This window comes from Propithecus coquereli, unplaced genomic scaffold, assembly GCF_000956105.1.
Source record: "Propithecus coquereli isolate 6110/MARCELLA unplaced genomic scaffold, Pcoq_1.0 Scaffold84, whole genome shotgun sequence".
Classification (NCBI taxonomy): Eukaryota; Metazoa; Chordata; class Mammalia; order Primates; family Indriidae; genus Propithecus; species Propithecus coquereli.
This window is the reverse complement of record NW_012154618.1, coordinates 6,148,834-6,172,857: the sequence shown is the minus strand read 5'-3', so window position 1 is coordinate 6,172,857 and position 24,024 is coordinate 6,148,834. Positions and strand designations below refer to the sequence as shown.

General features: G+C 45.9%; 1 protein-coding gene across 2 annotated transcripts in view; it reads right to left on the bottom strand.

The window, feature by feature from the left end:
* Positions 1-1,188: 1,188 nt before the first annotated feature.
* The window catches only part of XPNPEP1 (X-prolyl aminopeptidase (aminopeptidase P) 1, soluble), a 58,237-nt gene continuing 35,401 nt past the window's right edge, over positions 1,189-24,024 (bottom strand). For both annotated transcript variants that reach the window (XM_012663908.1, XM_012663909.1), the window contains 14 exons: positions 22,947-23,042; positions 20,732-20,813; positions 19,016-19,226; positions 17,309-17,398; positions 16,632-16,682; positions 15,403-15,461; positions 15,194-15,271; positions 13,175-13,246; positions 10,286-10,346; positions 8,718-8,787; positions 7,643-7,816; positions 6,852-6,928; positions 5,570-5,668; positions 1,189-1,730 (listed from right to left, as the gene is read on the bottom strand). In XM_012663908.1, coding sequence (XP_012519362.1) covers positions 1,602-1,730; positions 5,570-5,668; positions 6,852-6,928; positions 7,643-7,816; positions 8,718-8,787; positions 10,286-10,346; positions 13,175-13,246; positions 15,194-15,271; positions 15,403-15,461; positions 16,632-16,682; positions 17,309-17,398; positions 19,016-19,226; positions 20,732-20,813; positions 22,947-23,042 — 1,349 coding nt within the window. In that variant the 3' untranslated portion in view covers positions 1,189-1,601. The remainder of the gene's footprint in view (positions 1,731-5,569; positions 5,669-6,851; positions 6,929-7,642; positions 7,817-8,717; positions 8,788-10,285; positions 10,347-13,174; positions 13,247-15,193; positions 15,272-15,402; positions 15,462-16,631; positions 16,683-17,308; positions 17,399-19,015; positions 19,227-20,731; positions 20,814-22,946; positions 23,043-24,024) is intronic.

Below are 24,024 nucleotides of genomic sequence, written 5' to 3'. Positions count from 1 at the left end.
ATGGGCATGGTGGTGCACCAGCTACTTGGGAGGCTGAGGCAGGAGGATTGCTTGGGCCCAGGAGTTTGAGGTTGTAGTGAGCTATGACAACACTACTGCACCCTAGCCAGGGAAACAGAGCAAGAACCTGTCTCAAAAAATAAATAAATAAATAAATAAGATTTAATGAGACTAGTTTCAAAAGGATATAGCCATAGAATGGACTAGTTCAGTTATTATAATAATTAGATCTACACATATTGATATGGAAAAATTATTCAGATATATTGCCAAGTTACGAAAGCAAATTGTGTACAAAATGATCTATTTGTAAATGTGATATGTATATGTTCATGTGTGTGCATATATATTCTTTTATACATGTACAAATACTCTTTCAATATTTTACTGAATCCTCAATACAAAGAAAGAAGTCAGTAAATACATATAGCAGATAATACTAGTTATACCTAAGGAGTATGTCTTAGGTTGGGTTCCTAAAGAAGTAGACCCTAAAACAAGAATTTGTATGTAAATGGTTTATTGGGGATGGTACCAGGAAACACTGATGGCAGAGAGGGGAAGTGGGACATGGACAAGAAAGAAAATAAAGGGTGTGCTGTTGAACAAGTAGGGAACCCCAAGAGACAGTGCGGAACACACCTCAGATATCCCAGCCAAGGGATGAGGAAGTCTATTTGCCCATCTCCAACTGTGATGGTCTGAGGTCATGGGGACATTAACGCTCCTGGCCCCTGGGGCTTGCCCCACATGTGCAAGTCAAAAGCAAGCCTGCAGATTGGGAGTCACGGACACTTGTCACAGGATGCTGTCTAGAAATAATGGAACAATGAGAGGCTGTGGCAATATGGGTGAGATACCTGAGGCATCTACCATGGGATAGACCATGGGAGACTGTCACTTTTGACATTATAATTTTTATTGGGTTTTTTTGGTATATCAATAACACACTTTAAAATGTGAGGGGAAAAAACAGATAAAAATACTCACCAGTATATTAGGTTTTCTAGAGAAAAGAACAAAAGGCTTACAATTAAGCCGGAAAATGTGCAAGGAAGCCAGAGGTCTCTTCTCAGAGAGGGCCTTCCACCTAGAAGACGTCTGCCACAGCAGCCAGCAGCTCTGGAGACCAGCCTGCCTGACATGCCAGGGGACAGCACCGTGAGGAAAGAGACCGCTAAGACAAAGCACAGTTTTGACATTTTTATTCACTGATCATAAATATAGTCTCATGAACGTCAAGGTGATCGTGAATGATGGACTAGCACCTGGAGCATGACCGTCGTGGAGCGCTCATCGTTTGACCATCACTGGCCAAAGAACTCGGGGCGTCTCCCTCTCAATCAAGTGTACAGCTTCGTGGGGACCCTCCTTCTGGTGCAGCAATTTTATTCTTGGCTCGTTCTCAACAATTAAAAAAATCATAAAAGACTGTTTGCAAGAAAATATCAAAGAGGATAGAAGATTTTCCATTCTTCTTAAGAATCTAAAGTAAAAAGGGGAAGTAGGGAGGAAGGAGAGGAAAGCGGAGAGATGTCAGAGGTCTTCCATGTTTCTTCCTTTCCCCAGAGCATTTTGCAGTAACAAAAACCAGGGAGGTATTAATGCTGTTTGGAGATGGGTTGCGTCTCTCTGATGAGCCACTCAAGAGCTTCCTGTCGGCCCTGTTTCTGCAGTTCCTTCCCAATCACATCCCTGCAGGTCAGGTGGTAATTGTTGAGCCAGTCGCACTGCAGAGGGGAGAAGGACAGACACGATCACCATCACACATTTACCAAAAGGCTACAAAGGCCAGTAGCAAGGACCCCACATGCTGAGATCACAAGCTCAGAGTAAAGGTGAACAAAACCCTTTTTCTCTGCTCATAGACAAGTGATTTCCTTGTGTTCTGTTTCCCTGGAAATAGAGGGACCAGGCTACATTGCTTATGGTGAAAATGCTCCAGAGCAGTTTACTATTAGAGACAGCAGTCTCCAACCAATAGCTCCTGCATGCCTGTGTGTGGCTTCATTCCCTTATACCTGAGACATCTCGGGGACACAGTGATGGGGGCAGGGCACCAGAATAGCCCCTGGACTCTGCAAAGACTCCTACTAAGAAATACATCTAAAACTGTCCTGCCAATGGGCTGAGCTACAGATCCTCTATCCGCTGACAAAGCTGAATAAACTAGTATCAGCCAAGCCCATGTGGGTGTCATGACTGTGGCTGTCTAGATGAACCCAAAATCTTTGGTGGTCAAAGACCATGGTGCTGCAGAAAGGGGTTGGGAATAAGCTTAGCTTTCAGACCCTCAACTCAGTGTGCTGCAACAGCAGGAAACAAAAAAGAGATGAAAAGGAAGGAGGTACTGGCGGAACTTGGTTCCTTGGGTGGTGGGTTGGGGCAGAGCTGATCCACTAGACCTGATGGCGAAAGCTTGGTGGCAGGTAAGAGGATGAACTCTTCGCCTTGGCTGGGGTGGTGGGGAGAGATGAAGGCTGGAGTGAAGCAAGTTTTATCAAGAGGACAACAAGCCACTTTCTTCATTGTCCACGGGGTAGCTGCAGCAAGGCTGATGAGATTGACACTGCCATTGATGTGGTTGTCATAAATGAGCCAAATGCCATTGAGGGAGGCAGTGGGGTTACAAAAGCAGTGGCTCCAGGGACTACGGTCCAGCCATGTACCAAAGCCCAGCTAGGGGTCAGGATGGACACACAAGCCCACAGGGACTATGAGCGGATGGAGTGGCGCTGCCAACTGCCTTTGACAAAGCTACGGTGCCAGTCCCCACTGATAAGAGCCTACTAGCTCCTGCTGGGAGTTCTGGGAGTTGGGGGAGTGGTGGGGAGCAGGGAGGCACAGGGTGTCAAAAGGTGAACAGCTATGTGTCTGCAGCAAGCCCACAGGGCTGTGAGGCAGCCTGCTGTCCACAGCAGCTCAACAGCGAAGGCCAAAGCAGCATTCTCGTGCCACCCTGGGGCTACAGGGAAACTCCCAAGGCCCTCCTGGTAGGGAGGAGGGGAGAAGAGAGGGGTGGGAGAAGAGCCTCAGCAGGACCTGAGCAACACCCCCAGGCCCCACAGTCTGCAGCTGCCCATGTTCACAGCTGACCGAGGTCCTTTGCTGCCATCTGGTGCCAAATGATAGGAATGCAGACTAAAACCAAAAACTCCCTTAGGTGACAGCAAAGACAGGCTAGATGGTAACGGGCTATCACCAGGTGTTTTAAAGCCCAGTGGACAGAACCTTGATGTGGGGTATCACTGTGCGTTCAGACAGAACGAAGCCCCAGACTTATTAAGTGGTATACAGGAAAGGGACCTTTTGCTAAAAAGGTAATAATATCTTTAAATAAGTCAGAGATAAGAAATGATACTATCCTCTACTTGGAATGTTAAATACTGTCATCCACTGTTATTTGTGGAAACTTATGATCTCCAGGACAATACGATATTATCTGCCCTATAAAGGGTAACTGGCCAAAAGAACAGTTCCATGACTCAGGTGTGCAAAGCGCAGCAATGAACCGCTGGATAAGAAGCTCCCGCCAGTCTAGGTCCAATGTCATGGGGGTAGACTGTGAGTCACAGGTTAATGAAACCTTCTCCTTCAAGGGAAAATGATCTCACTTAACATTCCTCATACACTATTTCCCTGGATAAAGCAGAATGTCATGGGAGAAATGCCTCCTGATTCGTACACTTTATGTGTAATTCTGACCCAGAATTACTTGGTAGAAAGCCACAGTCTTGGGCTACCAAGAGCATGAAGTTACTTATTACAGGAGAGTCCCTTGCTAAGACCTTGGAAGCTGTGCCCAGGGGCCATTACAAGAAACATTCAGAGAGGGCTTCTAAGCAGGGTGGCTTCCATGCCCATCTGTGATCTCGTTTCCTTTCACTTACAGGAGTATCACTTAAGGGGCTGAAGAAGAGCCCCTGAACCTCGGGAAGGACTCTTCCTGCTGAAGAGACACACCTGACACTGCTGACAGGCTGAGTTTCCTCTTCTGTATCCATCTACAAGCTGCGTAAACCAGTGTCAGCAGGGCCCGTCTGGGTCCTGAGAGTGGGAGTGTCGGGCTGAACCATGGGCACTGATGGTCAAGCAGAGGCACCACGAGGAAGAAAGCTAAGCAGGGGGGATGACCTTCCTCTGCCACCATCTGTGAGCTGGGAAAAGCAGAAGAGGCCTCTATCTGGAAGAATCCCATCTCACAGCTCCTATAGAAGGGAAGCTCCTTGGCCCTCGGAGGCCTTTTCCTTTACTGTCAAGAACAAGGCCCAGGTGGACCCCACTGAGGATATGCTCCTGCCTGAAGAGGCACTCAAAGTCCCCCGGGATGAGGCCAGTGGCTGCCTCAGGTAGCAAACCTTCTCATTCCTAGAGCAGCCCACCATGCTTATCCTGCCTGCAGCTGCCACCAGTCATTTGCTTTCTGCTGGGACTTCTGAGCCCTGCTTTGCTCTGGAATTTGTGTCCTGGCTTTCGGCTTCCAGGTTTGGGAACTGCTTTTTCTGCCCAGTGCTAACTGTTCCTGCCCCATTTTTGACCCTTGTTTCTACTTTGACCTTGATCATACGCCTGATCCCTAAGCCTTACTCCAGGTTCCTAGGCCTGCCACCTCGCCTGGCCTTGTGAGCCCAGGGTCTGAAGGGGTTTCACGACCTATAACCTTCTGAGCTTGGTAAGTGAGCACTGTTGTGTCCCAGGCTTGGTGAAGGCCCCAGAGTAATCACAGTAGTGACAGAGAAGGACTGGTACCACCTTTCTCCTCCTCTGTATTAAAACTGGACATATAACAGATTTTGCTTCTCATTTCCTTAATGTTTCACCCAACACAAGAAAACAATCTGGTATGTGCAGTGGCCAAGAGGCCCCACCATCCATCTGGCTTTCTGTAGGGAAGACACATGGAGCCATGTTTGCTAAACACAGCTCAGTGCAGCTATGAAGGTAGAGCACAGCTAACTCCTCCCAAAAAGTAATGGCATACTATTCCGCCCACAAAGCCCTACAGCCCCACAATGGCTGGAGGGAGCAAGAATAGAATATCTCCACCTGGAGACCCAATAAATACAGGAAAATCTCCTATAGTCCTCAGGAGACCTAGGACTTACAGACTCAGTTGGCTTAGACCTAGTCTAAATTAAAAAGTGAGACTGGATTAGGGAACTTAAGGCAGCTCTCCACCACCTACTAACAATTCTACCCCTCAAGACATCTCCACTGGGCCAGGCGCAGTGGCTCACGCCTGTAATCCTAGCACTCTGGGAGGCCAAGGCGGGTGGATCGTTTGAGCTCAGGAGTTCAAGACCAGCCTTAGCAAGAGCAAGACCCCGTTTCTACTAAAAATAGAAAGAAATTAGTTGGACAATTAAAATATATATATAGAAAAAAATTAGCTGGGCATGATGGCGCGTGCCCGTAGTCCCAGCTACTCGGGAGGCTGAGGCAGGAGGATTGCTTGAGCCCAGGAGTTTGAGGTTGCTGTGAGCTAAGCTGGACGCCACAGCACTCTAGCCCAGGCAACAGAGTGAGACTCTGTCTCAAAAAAAAAAAAAAAAAAAGACGTCCCCATTACCTCTTTGTCTGTGAGAGAATCCACATCTATCATTTTGGTCTGAATCGGAACCAAAGTTAGAGGTTCAAAGGTGAGGCTTCCCCGGTTGTTGAAATTATACTGTGGGAGAGGAAAGAAAACAGAAGCTTTTACTACTCCTGACCATGATGAACCACCACGAGGTCATTCCACCAGGCACGGCCACCCCTCAGAGCCGGGTGTAACTGGGATGTGAGAAGAGATGAGCTGGTCACCATTTTTAAAGGTTCACAGGGAACACGATGAACACAGCTGATGCCACTTTCTGAGAGCTCCCCCACTGGGCAAACCACAGCCTGTGCCATCAGGAAAAGCCAAACAAAGGGTGCTGAGGAGCTCCCAGCAGCAGGTCCACAGGCTAACCTACTGTGATACAGGGGAAGCAAGGGCAGGGTGTGGGGGTGTCTGGGCTCAGGGGCATCTCTGGTTTGGGTTCTCAAGACTCTGCTGGGGTCTAAGTCCCCAAAACCATTTTTTTTTTTTTAACAACTGTGTGGCCTGCTGTGACCCAGCCAGGCCATCAGGTGTTAAAGGTATAGAAGAGCATGCTGGGTCTCTCTGTTCACTGCAGGGCCTTTGGGAGTGAAATGGGAGGCCACTTCTAAGAATAGTAACTTCCACGTGGAAAAGAGAAGATTCCCACAGTCAATCTCCTTGTAGACTTAGGAAGCTATTTCCCTCCAACTGTTCATTTCCATAATCACCAATGAAGGAGGGGCAAACGGTCTTTTAGGTAAAGCCTAGCACCTAAAACCCTGCAACCTCTTGGTAATACTGATGGGGGAGCAGGTGAAACATCTGTCTTGTATTGCCTGTGAGGCCAACTCATAGTTTAACTCAGGGTTCATGAACTTTACCTGATAAAAATCACACCAGGAAGTGTGATAAAATGACAGCTTCCAGGCCCCTACCCTGGAGATTCTGATTCAAGGTCTAGGAGGGATCTGGGAACTGGTACCTTGAACAAGCACCGCTAACAGAGGAGACGTCATGACAATAAACCACCTCTAATAAACTCAGAGCCCCAAATCATGTCAGGCAGGGGCCAGCCTGAGGCTTCATAAATTCCAGTTCTGGGTCCCTGTTCATTAAGGATTTTCTTTCTGGCTTTATAGGGGAGGCAAGTGGTTTTGTTAAGTCCCTGACATCAGGGGAAGGAGGCTCCATGCTGGTCCCAGAATGGTTCATTCTTGGCTTTAAAGACATAAGTTTTCGTCTTCCCACAATAAAGAATAGGGAGTTTCTTTAATAAATAAATACTCACCTTGGTTTTCACGGGAACCACCAGGACAACATTCTCAATGCGAATTCCAAAAGCCCCATCTTCATAATACCCTGGCTCTAAAACAAACCAAACCCCAAAATGAGAAGCAGCCCACGATAATGTCCACAGAGAAGAGAAGCTTTCACCCCTGGGATGACCACCCCACCCCAAAAGAGAAGAATAAAGAGGTGAAGGGCCCACTGTACCCTGGTGTAAGAGCCCCGAGACACCACCTTCTCCCCCATGGCCACTTTTTTATAGGCACTTGAGGTACAAAACAGGCTCTGTGGTTCCTGAAAACTGGCTACCAGGTAAGGAGTACAATAACAAGGGATCCACCAAATAAACCATGGTGCATATCCATAAAACACAATCATGCAGGCATTAAAATATATTTACAAATATTTGGCAATGACACAGGAAAAGGCAATATATTAAGAAAGCAGAATACAGACAATACGTCCAGTATGATCTCCGACTAAAAATAAGGTATCTACATACATAAAAGACCAAAAGCTAGCATAGCAAATATTAAGTCATGTTTCCCCTGGGTAGTTGGATTTCACATGATTTTCATTTTATTTTTACACTGTTCCATAATTTCATTTTTTCTAAAATGAACATGTATTACTTCTATAATCAGAAAAGTTTGTTGATGTTGTTAATTCAAGGTGACAGGAGGGGAAAATTATGGCCAATTTACTTTAAAATAATTTTACAAAATAAGACACAAAAAGAGCTTCCAAAAAGGCTCAAGGATCCATGATGCCCTCTATGTGAAGGACACCTACCATCAGTGACAATCATGCCTGCCTCCAAGGGCTCATCAGAGAATGTTTTATAACTGATGCCACAAGGACCCTCATGGACATTTAAAAAAGACCCAACACCATGTCCTGTTCCATGCAGGTAATCCAGGCCAGAGTCCCATAAAGCTGAACGGGCAAAGGAGTCAAGAAGGTGGCCTGAAAGACACATAAAAAGGCACTTGATGATATTTGTACAGCACTTTAAAGATTAGATTTATTATGTTTGGCTCCAGAACACGAAACAGAAACCAACAGGTAGATGTTACTGGAGGGTTCATATTTCAGCCCAGCACAAGGAAGAACTTTCCAATAATCAGAGCTCCCGAGGAGCCAGTCAGAGCTCAGTCTGAAGCTAGATAGTCATCCATCTAGGCTGCTGGTAAGGGGGTGGACACCTACAGCAGATTAAGGCTGTGTTCAATGACATGGACACTCTCTTCCACGTCTGGAACCCTAAGGTTTCAGAATTACAAAGATGAGATTCTAACCACTCTGCAAGCAGGCAGGCAGTCATGACAGATGAGGAAAGAGAGGCTCAGGCAGATGAGTGCATGCCCGATCTAACCGGATTCTACGTCCAGATCTTGTCAACTCTCAGTTCAATACTCCACCCACCAGTCCTCAAGCAAAGATATAGGTATCTAAAGTCCAGGATCCCAGTAAAATAAATCCCAAGAATCCTGAAAAGAGTCACTGGCCCAGCACTAGAGGGCAGACAGGAAGCTGCATCAACTTCTGCTCAGCCCCTGGGGCCTTCCTACCCAGTTTGTCCTCTGCTGGGGGCTGCCTGCAATGCCATCCAATACCATGAGTGCTCAGGAGAGAGGTGCACAGCGGACACCAAGACCATCCCAAGCCTCAGCTCCTGGAGGCCCCCTGGGCTCAGCAGTGGGTCCAGGAGATGCCTCCATGCAGCACCCCACCTGCCCTGGCTGGGCCTGAGCTGGGATGGGGACTACACAGCAAGAGGAAGAACATGTTCTTCCACTCAAACTTTGACATGTTCAATTCTTGAACAAGAAAAAGAGCCTACCACATGACAGAAGGAACCACCTACCTTTGGTTCCAGTCGGGAAAACGGCTGCACTCACAGCGATATGGCCCTTGAGGACGTATGTGAAGCATTCCTGCCAAAGAAAGCCCAGGGGGCACGTTGCAGAATGAAGACAGACGTTTCCATCCTGTAGTTTTCTGATAGTTCAGAAAACCTTGCCTGTTAAAGTTTTTAGTAATACCACAGAGAAAATCAGAGTAAAAAGAAAAAAATCTGGCGGGGGAAAAAAAAGCCTTGCCATGGGACCAATTTTCCAGAAAGTCTTAAAATTAAATTTAGTGCAAGAGCACTGTCAAGAGAGCTGATCCCACAGGACTTTACTTTGTAACAAACATTCCGACAAATTCTATGTCATGGAGCCTTAGAAAGACTGGGAAAGTAATAAAGTACTAGAAACCCCAACTCACACTGCCTGAGCTAGTCCTGTGTGCCAGGCACTGTACTAAGCACTGTACATGCAACCCCACACTTCACGAGGGAGGCGCTACCATAATCCTCACTTTACAGATTCAGTAGTGCGCCCAGATCACACAGTCCCTAAGAGGCAGCGTCTGGCCTCAGCATCTGCACTCCTTACCACCACACTCTCCTCAGGGGTTGTCCCCACTTCCCGGATAGGGAAAGTGCTGCTCAGAAGATTAGGCGCTTGCCAGTAAGGTGCAGGGTCAAGACTAAAACTCCATGCTCCTCAACCTGGTCTGGGGCTCTTTCCACAGCACAAAAAGAGTCACACCAAAGGAATCCCCAACCCAAGTTCCAAATTCTACTGAGGTGCGCTGGTGTATGCAAACGGACAAGGCAAGGGACCAAGAGCAGGAAATCTGCCCCACTACGTTGCATAAAACGTTTTCCTTGGATACTCTTCCTGAGGGAGCTCCCGTGGACAAAGAGGTTCACTCAGAGACTCAATCAGCATTTGCTGAGCAGTGACTGTGACCCAAGAAATCACGGGGCTCAGAGAAATTCACAATCGGCTTGGGAGGTGGGTGCCTTTATCCCCATTTTCATGGGTGGTGTTTTGTTCAAGGTCATGGGGCTGTTAAACAGCGGAGAAGCTCAGAGGCCAGGTCCCAGAGCCCCGGCACACATCTCTCTACCCCACAGCTCTGTTCTCCCTTTCTGTGCCAATCACATCGCAAAGTGAACAGGGTCTGTCATTTCAGAGAATTCCTAGACAGTTGAGCCTGTAAATAAGAATGCTGAACTTGAAAAAAGCAGGGGAGCAGCTTTCAGAATCAAATCTAGACACTCCTCGTAAAGCATATGTTTCACTACCCCGCCCCCAATCCCAAAGACATTTCCTGACTCAAGAGAAGGCCAGAGCTATTTAAACTTGAACCTGAGCTGCCCTGACCTTAACAGAATGCTTTTAAAATTTCTCCAAATGTCTTACCCTCCCATAATTAATTAAATGGACCTCTTAAAGCAGATAAGTCTGACTCCACACTAATGAGCAATTTTACTATCCCACATATAATTTTTACTTCTTTAAACAATCCTTTTTCACAAAAGCAAAGTTCTTCTTAAGAAACCAGAGAGGGCCTCTTGCATTTTTTTTTCCTTCACCTTACCTTCTCGTAGGCTGTAGGGGTCCCAAAATGCATGGTCCGGGTCACATCTGTGGTTCCATCCCTTTCCAAAAGAAAGGACAAATTAGTTTTCAGTTGAAATAAGCTTTCAATCAAACATGAGACAGGTGGGGATGTGGAGAAATTAGAACCCTCACAGACTGCTGGTGGGCATGTAAAATGGTACAGCCACTTTGGAAAGCAGTTTGCAGTTCCTTAAAAGGGTAAGTGCTTAGTCAGCATATGACCCAGCAATTCCATTCCTAGGTATATACCCAAGAGAACTGAGAACATACATCTACACAATAACAGGTACATGAATGTTCATAGCAGCATTATTCACACTAGCCAAAAGGTGGAAACAAGCCAAATGTCCATGGACTGATGAATAAACAAAATGGAGTATTAGCCACACTGCCAAGGAAACTATCATTAGAGTGAATAGACAGCCCACAGAATGGGAAAAAATATTTGCTCTCTACACATTTGATAAAGGGCTGATAACCAGAATCTATCTAGAACTCAAAAAAATCAACAAGAAAAAAATCAAACAACCCCATCAACAAATGGGCAAGCGAAATGAACAGAAACTTTTCAAAAGAAGACAGAATAATGGCCAGAAAACATATAAAAAAATGCTCAACATCTCTAATCATTAGAGAAATGCAAATCAAAACCACAATGAGGTATCACCTAACCCCAGTGAGATTGGCCTCTATCAAAAAAACACAAAACAACAAATGTTGGCGAGGATGTGGAGAGACAGGAACACTTCTACACTGCTGGTGGGACTGTAAGTTAGTGCAGCCTCTGTGGAAAAGAATTTGGAGATACCTCAGAGAGCTAAAAATAGAAATACCATTCGATCCAGCAATAGCACTATTAGGCATCTACCCAAAAGAGCCCAAAACATTCTACGATAAGGACATCTGCACCCGAATGTTTATGGCAGCACAATTCACTATTGCAAGAATGTGGAAACAACCCAAGTGCCCGTCAATCCATGAGTGGATTATCAAAATTTGGTATATGTTCACAATGGAATATTACTCAATCATAAGAAATGACAGTGATCTAGCACCTCTTACACTTTCCTGGATTAAACTTAAGCCCATTATCCAAAGTGGAGCACCACAAGAGCAGCAGAACGGGACCCATTTGTACTCACCATCAAATTGGTATTAGCTAATCAACACATAAATGCACATATCAGAACAACATCTATTGGATGCTGGGGAAGGGGGAGGGCGGTGGGAGGAGGGGGCAAGAGGGAGGAGGGGAGGGGTATTTGTATACACAAGGAGGGCAATGCGCACTACCCGAAAGATGGACATATTTGAAACATGGACTTCGGTGGGGGTGAGGGGAACCAAGGGCAACACATGTAACCTAAACATATGTACCCCCATAATTTGCTGAAATAAAAAAAAAAAAAAATGGAGTATTAGCCACACAATGGAATATTATTTGGCAATAAAAAGGAATGAAGTACTGATACATGCTACAACATGGATGAACCTTAAGGACATCATGCTAAGTGACAGAAGCAAAACACAGAACGCCATATATTACATAATTCCATTTATATGGAATGTTCAGACGAGGCAAATGCATAGAGACAGAAATAGAGTAGTGGTTCTCTAGGGTGGAGGAAAAGGGGGAGTGACTGCCAATGGGTATGAGGTTTCTTTTTGGGGTGATGAAAATGTTCTAAAATTGTGGTGACGGTTGCATAACTCTGTGAATACAAAAAAAAACAATTGTATACTTTAAGTAGGTGGATTGTATGGCACATGAATCTTATCTCAATAAAGGTGTTACAAAAAATGAGACAAGTGTTCACTTTGGCAGCACATATACTAAAATTGGAATGATACAGAGAAGATTAGCATGGCCCCTGCGCAAGGATGACACGCAAATTCGTGAAGCGTTCCATATTTTTTATAAGAAAATGAAGCTTTTCTGAGTAATAAAAATTAAAAGGCTTAAAAAAAAAAAAAATGAGACAAGGTGTGGATGCAAGGATGGCTGAATAAAGTGAACTTAGCCCCTGACACGTACACTCTTGGTCTACTGTGTGAGGGTTGTTCATCAGAGACACCATCGCTGGGGTTTTGAACAAGACGGAAGAGACCAAAGTAAATAGCAGCCTACCTAGCAAAAGAGGGCCAAAATCTATAATAATTACTCTTGTCAAGATAGCAAGGGGTTTCCTGGACAGAGACCCTAAAAAATATCCAAGTGTATCTCTTAACACACCCTAGCCCACATCCCTAAAAGGATAACTTTCAGAATCTTGCCAAAATTTAGAAGTGAACATAAGTTTACACCATAACCAAAAGAGCCCTGTACCCTTAACCCTAGGCTGATATTGTTTCTGTCCCTGTGTCCCAAGGCTAGGTGTGGTTACCATGTAATTGGCTAAGCTCATTCAATAATTAGGTCTTCCCTTAGCCACAGTCCCAACTTCCAGGAAAGTGGCAAGACAAAAGAAGAAAATTCAGAAATTTGGGCGTAGCCCTCATTTCTCATTCATTCATTCAAAATTAATCCCTTACGTACAGAGAGCCAGGCAGGCAGTTTATGGGCAGAGGCAGAAAACTTTCCAATAGTTCCAAAAGCCTGCTTTATTTCACAGTTATTTATTGAGTATTTAAACAACTTCCGGCCAAGGACTAAACATTTCTATCAAACAGTCTTTTGTGGGAACAGAATCGCAACTGTGCTATTTCAACTAGGGGTGAATTAAAGGACAAGACACAAGAGCGATTCCATGCGTGGCCGGCGCAGAATGTGATTACCAGCTGAGCACTCTCAGCTGGAGCTCCGCTTGTCCACCCACTCAGCTGCCCAAATCCAGGGCAAGTTGCACGGCAGTCCCGGTTCACTTACTTGTACTGAGCACCCGAGTCAATGAGGTACACCTCATCCAGGGACAAGGTCCTATTCGTCTCAGGGACTGGCCTAATGAAGTTAACAAAAAATTAATTATTCCACAAATACAGACACTTGGTGAATCTGGGAGGAGGGCATAAAAGAGTTCCTTGTACTAGTCTTACAACTTATGTAAGTCTGAAATTACATCGAAATAAAAAGTTACCCAATAAATTATTTCAATTAAAATTAAAAACTTCTTCTATTCGAAAACTCAGTCAATATATCTTCTCAACTAGATAAAGAGCTCAGGAAAAGAAAGAATAAGATATTTCTTTATGTCTACCTCTGTTTGTGTCTGGAACAAAACAAGTATTCAAGAGGTAATTGTAAAAGCTACAAAAACGAGAATTGAGAGAAGCAACAGGACCAAGCTAGAGTCTTCGGAACTGCGATGAGAGCAGCCTGGAGTCATCAGGCCTCACTTGTCGTGGGGAGCCGGGCCCCTGCCTCAGCCTCCAGGCCATACTTCATCAGGGGCTCCGCACCTGCCTCCCAGACCATCAGACAGGGAGCAGGTGAATGTCTCAATTTGGGAGAAAAATTAAAGGGATTTTGTCAGGGAAAGGAGTGATCATGACACTCTCAAGCTGGAGCACTTTTTTCAAATGAACATGGGGCATTTTCAAAAACTAATCCGCTTTCCCCATGCTATTTTCTGGACACTGTACTGGGAAATGCCCGAAGAGACAAAGACATCCAAGTCTCCACCCTGCAGCTCAAGGGAGGGTGTCCTTCACGTCCAGGTACTAGCCCCTCTTCAACAATGAAGGCACCAGTTGGCACATGAGCTGAACAACTAAAAAACAACCAGACACAGGGCCAGCCTCCGGTGCCCGCCTCTCAATAGGCCTCCAACAGCCCACCATGAAGAAATGGCGAAGGAAAAGCAAATGTCTCTCCCCTTGAAATGAAACTGCTTAATGTTTTAATTATATGCAAAATCCCAGGACAGTATCCAGCCAGGAAAGTCATCATCTGATCATCTGAGTTAAACATAAGACAAAAAAAAGTGAAATTCTCTTGCTATTTTTATGTTGGAACAGAAATATTAATGTGAGAGAACTGTACTGTCACATCTGTGACTGTCTCCCACACACAGCTTCAAAATCTGCCCCAAGACTAAAAACTCTATAAGCAATTATTAAAAAGGGTGTGGGGGGGAGCGGTTGTGCCCACATACAGCACAGGGAGACAGACCAAGTGCTCTTTCCCTGGCTGTGCATGTCCCAGATGGGAAGGCATAAGACCCAATATGCCCGATGACCAATGCAAAGCAAAACGGTGTGAGCTGGGCAGAGCTGAAACCAAGCCCAACGGCCATGCCTAATTATTAACACATCCCCATCACCCCCACAGGGAGCTGCCAGTCCTGAACATACCAGTGCCCCCCCAGTCTCAGTTCACAGTTCAGGGAGGCTCAGCTCTTATGATCATGGGTTCTTAACAGATCATGTGGTAAAAATCCCCACAGACCAGGACGCCAGGCTTCAAGCCCAGGGAGAGAGGAAAGAGGGTACTGATTATCTCTCTACCCAAAACAAGGTGCCCCGCAACCTCGTGACAAGTGTTTTGGTATAGAGCTAATGGAGTCCATAAGATGTAAGGACTAGGACATTAAGAAGGCTGCTGTTATCAGGCAAGAAAAACACTCAAAAATCCCGTTCATCAAGATTCAAGGGCTACGAATACAGTTCCCGTAGCTTCCAAAAGGAAAGAGGGACATCATCTGACTACACCGTGGAGAATGCCAGGGCCGTCCTGTGCCCAAGAGGAGCGCCGAAAAGGCAGAGGCTTGTGGATTCAGAGAAAATAAGAAGTAAGACCTCAGAGGTCTTTTTCCCTTTCATTTTACAGTCTCAACAAACACACGGAGGTGGGCACAGGGGCTTCTGGTAAAATAACGTCTCTGCTCTGCTCAGGTCCCGTGCAGAAGCGACAGCAAAGCCAGGCGGCATGCTCCTGCGCGTGCCTTACGCGTAGTGAATGATGGCACCATTGGGTCCCGTGCTGGAAATCGTCGGGAAGCTCAGGTCCACAAAGTCCACCTGTTGTCTGCAACAGAAAGACACAGGGCACAGAGCAGCTTAAAGGTTTTGCTGTGCCAAGAATTAGGGCCCTTCTGGCCTCCTCTGACTTGCAAGGAAAGCAGCAGAGGTTCGTGGGTCCCCCAAAGGTATCCTCACCTGCGAAATTCCTCAGCCTTGTCAGCAGCTGAGATCTCTGTCACGCCGCCTTTGGGAACCTAGGAGAAAACTGCTTATAAATCATCTGGAGAGGTAAATCCACGTGTGCCTCTTACATGTTGGAGGGGGTCCATGAGAAGCTTACTTTGCCCTCAATTTCCATATCCCAACTGTCCAGTCTACACAGCTTCGGTCTCATCTTCAACAAGGACAGAACGTCTAAAGGCTCTCACCAAAGCTAACTGAAGTAGAGGGTTTTTATTCATTTGCTTTTTCACTCAACTACTCTGCCTTGGTATTTTATCCTAAAACCTCCCAAAACAATGCATCTAAGTTCAAAAATTCAAAAGTGTCCCCTCCTAGGAAATCACCCTAACAAAATCATCATAAAGAAATAAAAAAGATAAGTGCAAAGATATTATTGTGGGATTACTGATAATAGCAAAAAGTTAAAAAACAACCTAAACATTTCAAAATAGGAAGAATGGGCAAGTAAATCAGTCTAGCCTCTAGATGCAGTTTCCACTTCGATCCTTTTTCAAGGCCTCAAAGCACATGGAAAATGGTCGCACTATGACTCTAAGTGAACAAAATAATCAAAATATAAAATTATATCTGTACACTGAGAGACATGTAAAAATGTCTTATATTTTAAAAATGATTTATACAGATGAACAACAGCCAGAAGGAAACATGTGGAAAAAATAATTACACTGGTAGGAATAAAGATGTTTTCTTTTTCCTATTAAAGAGTTATTTATATAATACTAAAAGAAAACATGACATTGTTTAATCACAGCCAAAGAAACCACCCTCTTGTCAACTACAGGGAGTGGAAGGGCAAGAAATTAATGGCTAAGAGTCAATTTAACACGAAAAGTTTTATGGCTTAAAGTTCAAGATGTACACAAGGTTCTTTTTCTCCTAATGCAATTAGCCTGCCTATAATAATATTATAAGGGTCATTTTTCCTTATAATGAAATTCTACTTAGTTATGATTCCCTAACCCAAAAAGGATCCACTCTGTTATGGAATTTCTTTCTTCATCCTTCTTACTATTTTCCACAATCAAAGAATTTTCAAATACACACACCAAATTTCCAAAATGAACTATTAAAATAAAGCCTAAAATTAGATTGAGATCTTAGACCTCATGGTCAACAGAGCATGGAGGATGGCACAGTTAGAATCACATGTAGATATATCTGAATAATTTCTAAGAACCAACCTCTTTCTCCAGCCAGTTGAAGAGTTCACAGAGGGCAACGGCATCTTTAATCTGTGCAAACAATAGAGACATTTTTTAAAGTTAATACTGAAAATCAGATGGCCAGATTCAGAGCCTAGCCCTAATGCGATACTGAGAGGGCTGCATCTACAGGGCCACAAACCACCAGCAATCGGGGCTTCGCAGGTGGGCATTTCCCGGAAGCCACTTTGTAGCAATTCCCATTATCAGGGAAAGGGTTCCTCTGCTATTCAGTAGTTCAGGCATAATCAGGAAGGGCCCTGCCTCAAAAGATAAACAGCTTCCCCAAAGGGGTAAACTCCTGCTCTACAGGGACCAAAAAAGATAGGCCCCAAAAGCCATCTCTGGGCCCCAAATCTTTCTAGACCCACCCTTTGCCTTAAAACACAATCAGGCCATTTTATAAGGCTTCACCATCATCACTATCATCTACACTATCATCATCAATATCTCTTTTTGTGTTGTGTGTTATTCTTTGTAAAGATCTAACCCATCAAGTGTTTCATTTCATTCTCATTAACTCAGGAAGCCAGGAAGCTGTGGCTCAGAGAGATTCTGACCTTCTGCCAGGCTCAAGGCCACAGGAGGTGAGGGAGCAGAAGTTGGGTCTTCTGACCACCTCACATCCCGTCTTCTGCACCAGCTGCTCTACTCACGTGCGCCCGCCTCATGCCTTCCAGCTCGGCTGAATTCTTCACAGCTTTGGCGATGCAGATGGGGGTGTAAGGCATACAGCAGCGATGGTCCTAGAAGCAAAGGGCAGTAGGATGGGAAATCAAGCCTGCCCCACCCACCAAGACCAAGGCAACCACCTCTGCTCAGCCAAATGCACTTTAGACAAATCATCTGAAGAGCTCCCACTCGGGACCCACACACAGCTGTCCCCTGGGGATTCAAAGACCTGCCCCTTTTGATTGATAACCCTCAGCTTGAGCTCATCCAAAAAGAGTAAGCACATCAAACAAGTTCTCTCTCTTACATCCTCCACCCCCCTCCCCTTAGCTGTTTGAGATTGCTGGCTGCCAGCCATCAGCAAGATATTGCTTTCTAAGCCTCTGTGGTTGTGGTCAGAGTTCACTAACCACTCAAAGCTTGACCGAAACAACCCCTCTCTTGCTGCACAAAGGAGGCTTTTTCCCCCATCTAGGGAATGCACATGACCTGATGGGAGCTCTCCTGCTCCCTCCCGCTTTCCACTCAGTGATCACATCTCAGCTACTGCTAATGGTCTGATCTTAAAGGGCTGGAGAAGACCCTTCCCAGTTTAAGAACAAGTTAGAATCTAGTCATATAATTTGGCAGGGGGCAGTCAGCATACCTAGTACCTGCACAGAGCTTCTCAACTTTCTCACTTTCTTTCTCTCACTTTCTCTCTCTCTCTCACTTTCTCACTTTTCTCTCTCTCTCTCTCTCCCCCCTCTCTCCCTTCTCCCTCTCTCTCTCTCATACATATCCCTCATGAAACAGGGAAGACAGGAGTGAGCCCCACTTGGGTCAAGGAAATAAAGCCCTGAGTGCCTTGCTAGAGGTAACGCACAGTGACAGTGGCAGGGGTACAATGGCAAGGCAGGTCTAGAGGGCCAGGCCTGGGCTCCTCCCAGGATGGCCCACTGCTCAGTGGAGAAGACAGAACATCACTGGGCTTGCCAAAGACCACTTGGCAGCCAGAGGCCCAGGGCAGGACAGTAGAAAAGCCTACATCAAAGAGGCCCAGATTCCAGTCCTGCCTCAGACCCTAACTAAAATGAGGCAACAAGTGTCAGCTGCTTAGCACTGACCAACAGGGGCTCGGTAAAGTGCAAGGCTAACGCTATCATTTGACCTTTAACACATCCCCAACTCCCCAAGCCTCTCTGGGCCTCAAATCTCCTTAGCTATAAAATGTGGTTGGGGAGGGGATGTATACATGACGCATTTCCTAAACCTCAGGTGTTCTCATACCACTCGCACAGCTTTTACCTGAGTTTCCTATACACTGCACCCTAATTTACTTAGTACTTTTCTTTAAATCAATTTAGTTTATTAAACTAAATTTTGTCTTAAATAATTTTTAAAGTAACATGGACTCATATGCTGGCTATATTTTTTTCTAGTATACATTAAATTCTGTTAAAACGGATACATGGAAATAAATCTAAGTATTAATGTGTACCCCTAAAATCATTGTTCATGCCACACTCTGGAAAACACAGGACTCGGTGAGCTCTCAGGGGCCTCTGACTCTCAACACAGCTCCAGCTCTGACCCAGCAGCCAGTCTCCGGGAGCTGCCTGAACAGCCTCTGCTTTGAACACAGTGCTGCACAATGCCAGGACTGGTTAGGGGTGGCGGGATTCAGGATGGGCCAAAGTGGGGCCACCAACCTTGGGGATAGCCTCGCTCACGGCGTAGCTGGCCTTGTCACTGACCCACACCTTCTCCCTTGGGGAGACATCGGCACACAGGGTCTTCAGCTCACTCAGGATGGACTTGTAGGGAAGCACCTGGATTCTGTATTCGGCTTCCAAGCCCAAGTCAAGAAGCAGGTGCTCCTTCACACTGGGGGTGTCTATGCGGTCGCCATCAATGAAGAGCCTGCAGAGGGGCCAAGTGGGTGACAGAAAAAGGAAGGCACGTGAATGAGAGGGTGAGAACACAGGTAGACGCAGACACACACGCGCGCATCAGGCTCTGTCTGCTGGCAGCCAAAACCAAGCAGCTTTTCCCTCCTCCCCACTCCTTCCCCAAATCCTGCTCTTCAAACCGTGTTCTCTGTCCCTGTGTGTTGTCATCACCCATCTGATTCCCCAAGCCACAAACCTGAGCACTGTCCTCCTTGACACCCTTCTTCCCCGCCTTCATTGAGTCCTTGGGACCAACAGCCTAATCTCCATCAAATCTGTGCAGCTTTATCTCCAGTCTTGCCCAGTCACCACCCGGGTTCAGGCCACCACCGTCTCTGACTTGGATTAGTGCCACAGCCTCCAAGTCTTGTCCCATCCATCCAAGTTTTCACAGTCATAATATTCTTTATAATTTACAAGTCTGACATGCAGTTCCCTCCGAAAAATTCAATCGCTCCCAGATGTCCTCAGGACAAGTGTAAGCTCTGAACTCGGCCCACAAGGTCTTTCTTTCATGTGGCTCCTACTCACCTTCTGGCCTCACACTAGCTTCCAGCCACACTGGATTACTTTGGATCCTACACACGCACCATGCTCTCTCCTGTCCAGAGCCTGAAAATGCCATTCCCTCTGCTGGGATCACAGTTTTCCACTCCTCCTCACCCTGCCATTCACCTAGCTAACTCACATTTATCCTTCGTCTCTGCTTGGATATTACTTTTCCCAAGAGTGTCCTCTGACCCCCAAGCCTAGGTCAGGTCCCTCTTACAACACTTGTACCGATCTTGTTGACAGGTTGTCCATATATGTGCCCAAATCCCTCGGGGAGAGGAGCTACTCATCTCCCCAACTCTAACCTGGGACCCCTCTGTCTCATTCACCCTAGCACCTAATAGACACCCCTAGCACATAGCAGGCACTCAATAAATGTGTTGCCCAAATGCAGAAAGTCATGCAAATAGAAGAGCGTGACAGGAAGGCCACAAGCAATGCTCTGAAAAGATAAACTGACAATTGAACAAGGCATAGTTCAGGGAGTTCTCCCATATTATTTCTGACCTTTGAAATAACTAGGTTTATCTGCATTGTGGACCAGGATTATGTAACTGAGCCTACATACCCCTTTGCACCAGCTTCTAGAAAACTTGGAATTAAATGTGTGGCCTGAGTAAGACCTTGCAGCAGGAATTTTGTGAACAAACCTCACTCCAGCTTGGTCCTAACAGCCTCATATACTTATTTTTTCATCTCATAGTACTACAGATACTTTCACAGATTTCAAATCACTTGGGGGGTTAAAGAAGAGGCAGGATATAAACAAACACCTACTGTTAATGAAAACAAGAAGGGAAAGAGAAAAAAGAAGCGCATCAGCAAATCATCAGGCAGTGACAGGTGGACCAGGACCAGAACGGGGAGACTGGGGCGCCAAGGCACTGCCGGGAAGGAAGTTCCAGGTGAGACGCAAACACTCACATGATCGTCTCTAGTCCTATGATTGCGTAGGAGAAAAATACCGGATTGTGCTCCACATCTGATCCTCGAAGATTGAATAGCCCTAAAAAGAAATCAAAGTCCTGTCACCTGCCTGACTTGGGATTTTGCAGCGTCACCTGTAGCGGGAGGGAAGAACTTTGGCTTGGAGTCCAGCTGCTGTGGAAGGATTCGGTGGCATTGCTCAGAAAAGCAGGGAACCTTACTCCTGGTTCCACCTCTGAGCTGCAATTGCTCGTGTCTGCCACATGATGGCACCAGAACTGTTTCTTATGCTGCCACATCCCTACTCAGAGAAGGGAGTAAGAGTTATTAGTCAGAAAACATGAGAAATGCCCCACAAAGAGTTCAAATGGTTTGCCTAGTGGTGACCTGCCAGGCCTGCCACAGATAAACCTCTGGGTACCCCCAAATAAAGGGAAGGAGACAGCACTCTCTCCCTCCTGAAGCAAGTAGCCTAGAGAGTAAAAAAACTGAGACCCTCCCACAGGGGAAGTCAGACAGGGATCCCTCTGTACGGGTCAGTGAGCCCCACAGAGGCGGAGCTTCCCGTCAGAGGCAGAAAGAAAAGGAATGAGTCAGCAGGGCTGCGGCCCACGAATGAAACCGGAGCCTGGGGCCCACCCATGGGTCTGCTATGGCACCACAGCTGGGTGGGGACCCGCTGTCAGCCAGTGTCAGGGGGTCTGGTAAGGTCACTGAACGTTTGAGAAACTGGAGGGCCCAGTAAAGAGCACTGCTCTGGTCCCAGGGCTTCCAGCTCCCAAGAGTTTGCTCTCATGAGGATCATAGTGCAAAAAGGCCCTGGCATCAAAAGTACAGCCTCTATTTTAAAATAGCGGTTTCAAAGTAAAGTGATGAAACAACATTTTTTACCTGCCATACTAGCACTTTTTATAAATGATAGTATCTGGGGCTGGTTGAGAGTGTGGCAAGATGGATGTGTTCAAATGCCACCATGCAACCTCCTGGGCAGGTAAAGGGCAAGATGGGTCCAAAGCCCTACCATACACATACCTGCTAACCCGTAACACTATCCCTAAAAGAAATAGGAGGAAGAAATTATCAGACATTAAGACTTGGATTTATGAACCAGGAGTTTGATGGTAGCATTATAATAAATTGTGGGAAAACTAGAAATAACCCAAAGGTCGCCCTTAGGGTTAAGTAGATTATGGTATAACCACATGATGTAATATTTAATACTCACTTAAAATTATGCTTCCATGTGCTTATAGTATACTGAAAGATTGAAAAAAGTCAGGCTACAAAATGTATAATACATACAATATCAACACATTATCTCTGGGTAATAGAATTAATAGGTGATTTTTTTTTTCTTCTTTCCACTTCCTCTGCATTTTCTAGGTTTTCCATAATGGGAATGTGTTCTTGTTATAATCAAGGGGAGAAACTAGCTTTATATGTTTTTTTCTCTGATGTTGAGGTTATTAAGTTAATTAGGGATATAAATCACTGATACCTTTAACAAAGTTTTGGGGATGGAAGAGATGAGAGGGGACTGAAGAATTAGGATTCCGTGTAGTAGGGTCTCTTTCTCTAGTGAGAAAGCAACAAGACAAAGCAGTACCTCTTCTCAACTGCCCTAGCTCAAATCCACTCAGAAAACAGGAGACAGGACAGAAAGGTTCAACCAGATTTCTTCAGGTTCTAGAAGATGAGAGAAGGTACTAAACAACTGCATGAGGGCGCTTATTGTAGAGAAACTGCTACAGTATCAAAGGGCTTGGCAAGGAACTTTTAGTTCCTGAGTTTTCTGAGGTAGAAATGTTTCCAAAATATTCTCGCTGCAAAGATCTTGGGAAATTATAGGAAAAGTATAAAGGAAAAAATATCTTCTACGATCCCACTTTTAAACCTAGAGAGAGGCTAACAGACACGAAATGTTCTTTAGAGGTGCCACCATCCTGAGACTGGCCAGAGGTAGACGTCACTCTTGGATTCAACATGAGTCCCTGGCTGTAACACTGCCCTGGGCAAGGCTACAGTCCCTTCTCTTACTCCCTGTAATTCTTTCACCTTCATGCTAATTGGCATCTCCTATACCCATTTGGTGACATAGTCTTTTGCTTATTCCCTGGCTACTCAGAAAGCTGAATGGCAGGAACACACAGATTTCCAGAGACCCAAAGAGGAGATCGGGTAACACGCCCAACAGTGAAACCAGAGCACTCACATGCAATCTCATCCAGAGCAGTGACCACAAACCACATGACGCTCCTCTCAGCCATTTTCAATCGAAGGTCTGCAACCTTGTCCTTCCAGGAGATGCCTGCAAGAGACAAATGTGCTTGCGACTCCAGCCCTGGTCCCAGGAAGCCACAGGAGCCAAGTGAAAGAACCCACCCCAAACATTCTTAACCAGCACCAAACCTTACAGGGAGCATGTTGCTTGCACAGATAGGAGACCTAGATTCAAGTCCTATACATAAGAAGTGTGACTCTGACTCAAGCCACTTGACTGTCGTGAGCCCTAATTGCCTTACCAGCAAAATTAATCCATTTATTCATCCCACAAATGCCTATGAAGCATCTAGACTTGCCAGCATAGGGATGTGCCAGGCACTAAGCTGGTCACTGAGGTTACAGCTCTGTGCTAGACCTAGTCCCCATCCTCACCGGGTTTACAACTAGAAGGGAAGACAATTAAACATGCAATCAATTACACTAGTCTAAGTATTGGTATGACAGTGGACACACAGGGAGAGATGTGACTATACCACCCAACAGGGAGAACTCACTCAGTTTCGCACGTCAAGGGAACAGTACCCACCACTTATCATTCCTGTGGCTGCAAGGCTCGCCTTTCAGTGCTAAGACCCAGGAATTCCCTGCGATCTGACTCACTGTGACTACCACTTCCAAATCACGCCACCCTGTCAGACATGGCCAAGGCCTCCCTGCTGCTCCTCAGGATGAAGCAGCGGCCCTGGAAGAGCTCACCCCACCATAGCAGCATTTGTAACTCAGGTAACAGCCACCTGTGAACCAGGTAGGTGTCTGTCTTATCCACCCAGCACCTGGCACAGTGTCCTGCAGAGTAGGCCCTCAAACGTTCGCTGAACAAAAAGTTTACAACATTTGCTCTCCTACAAGCCATAGCTCAGAGTTTGTGCTTCGGTGAAAAAAAATTCAAACCACACTGATGGAAAATATTTTACCCATCCTCCCCAATCTGCAATGCCCTCCAGTGAGGGCATCACACAGGAAAGCAAGCTGGGGGCTGCCCCTGCACCAAGGGCTGCTTTGAAGAT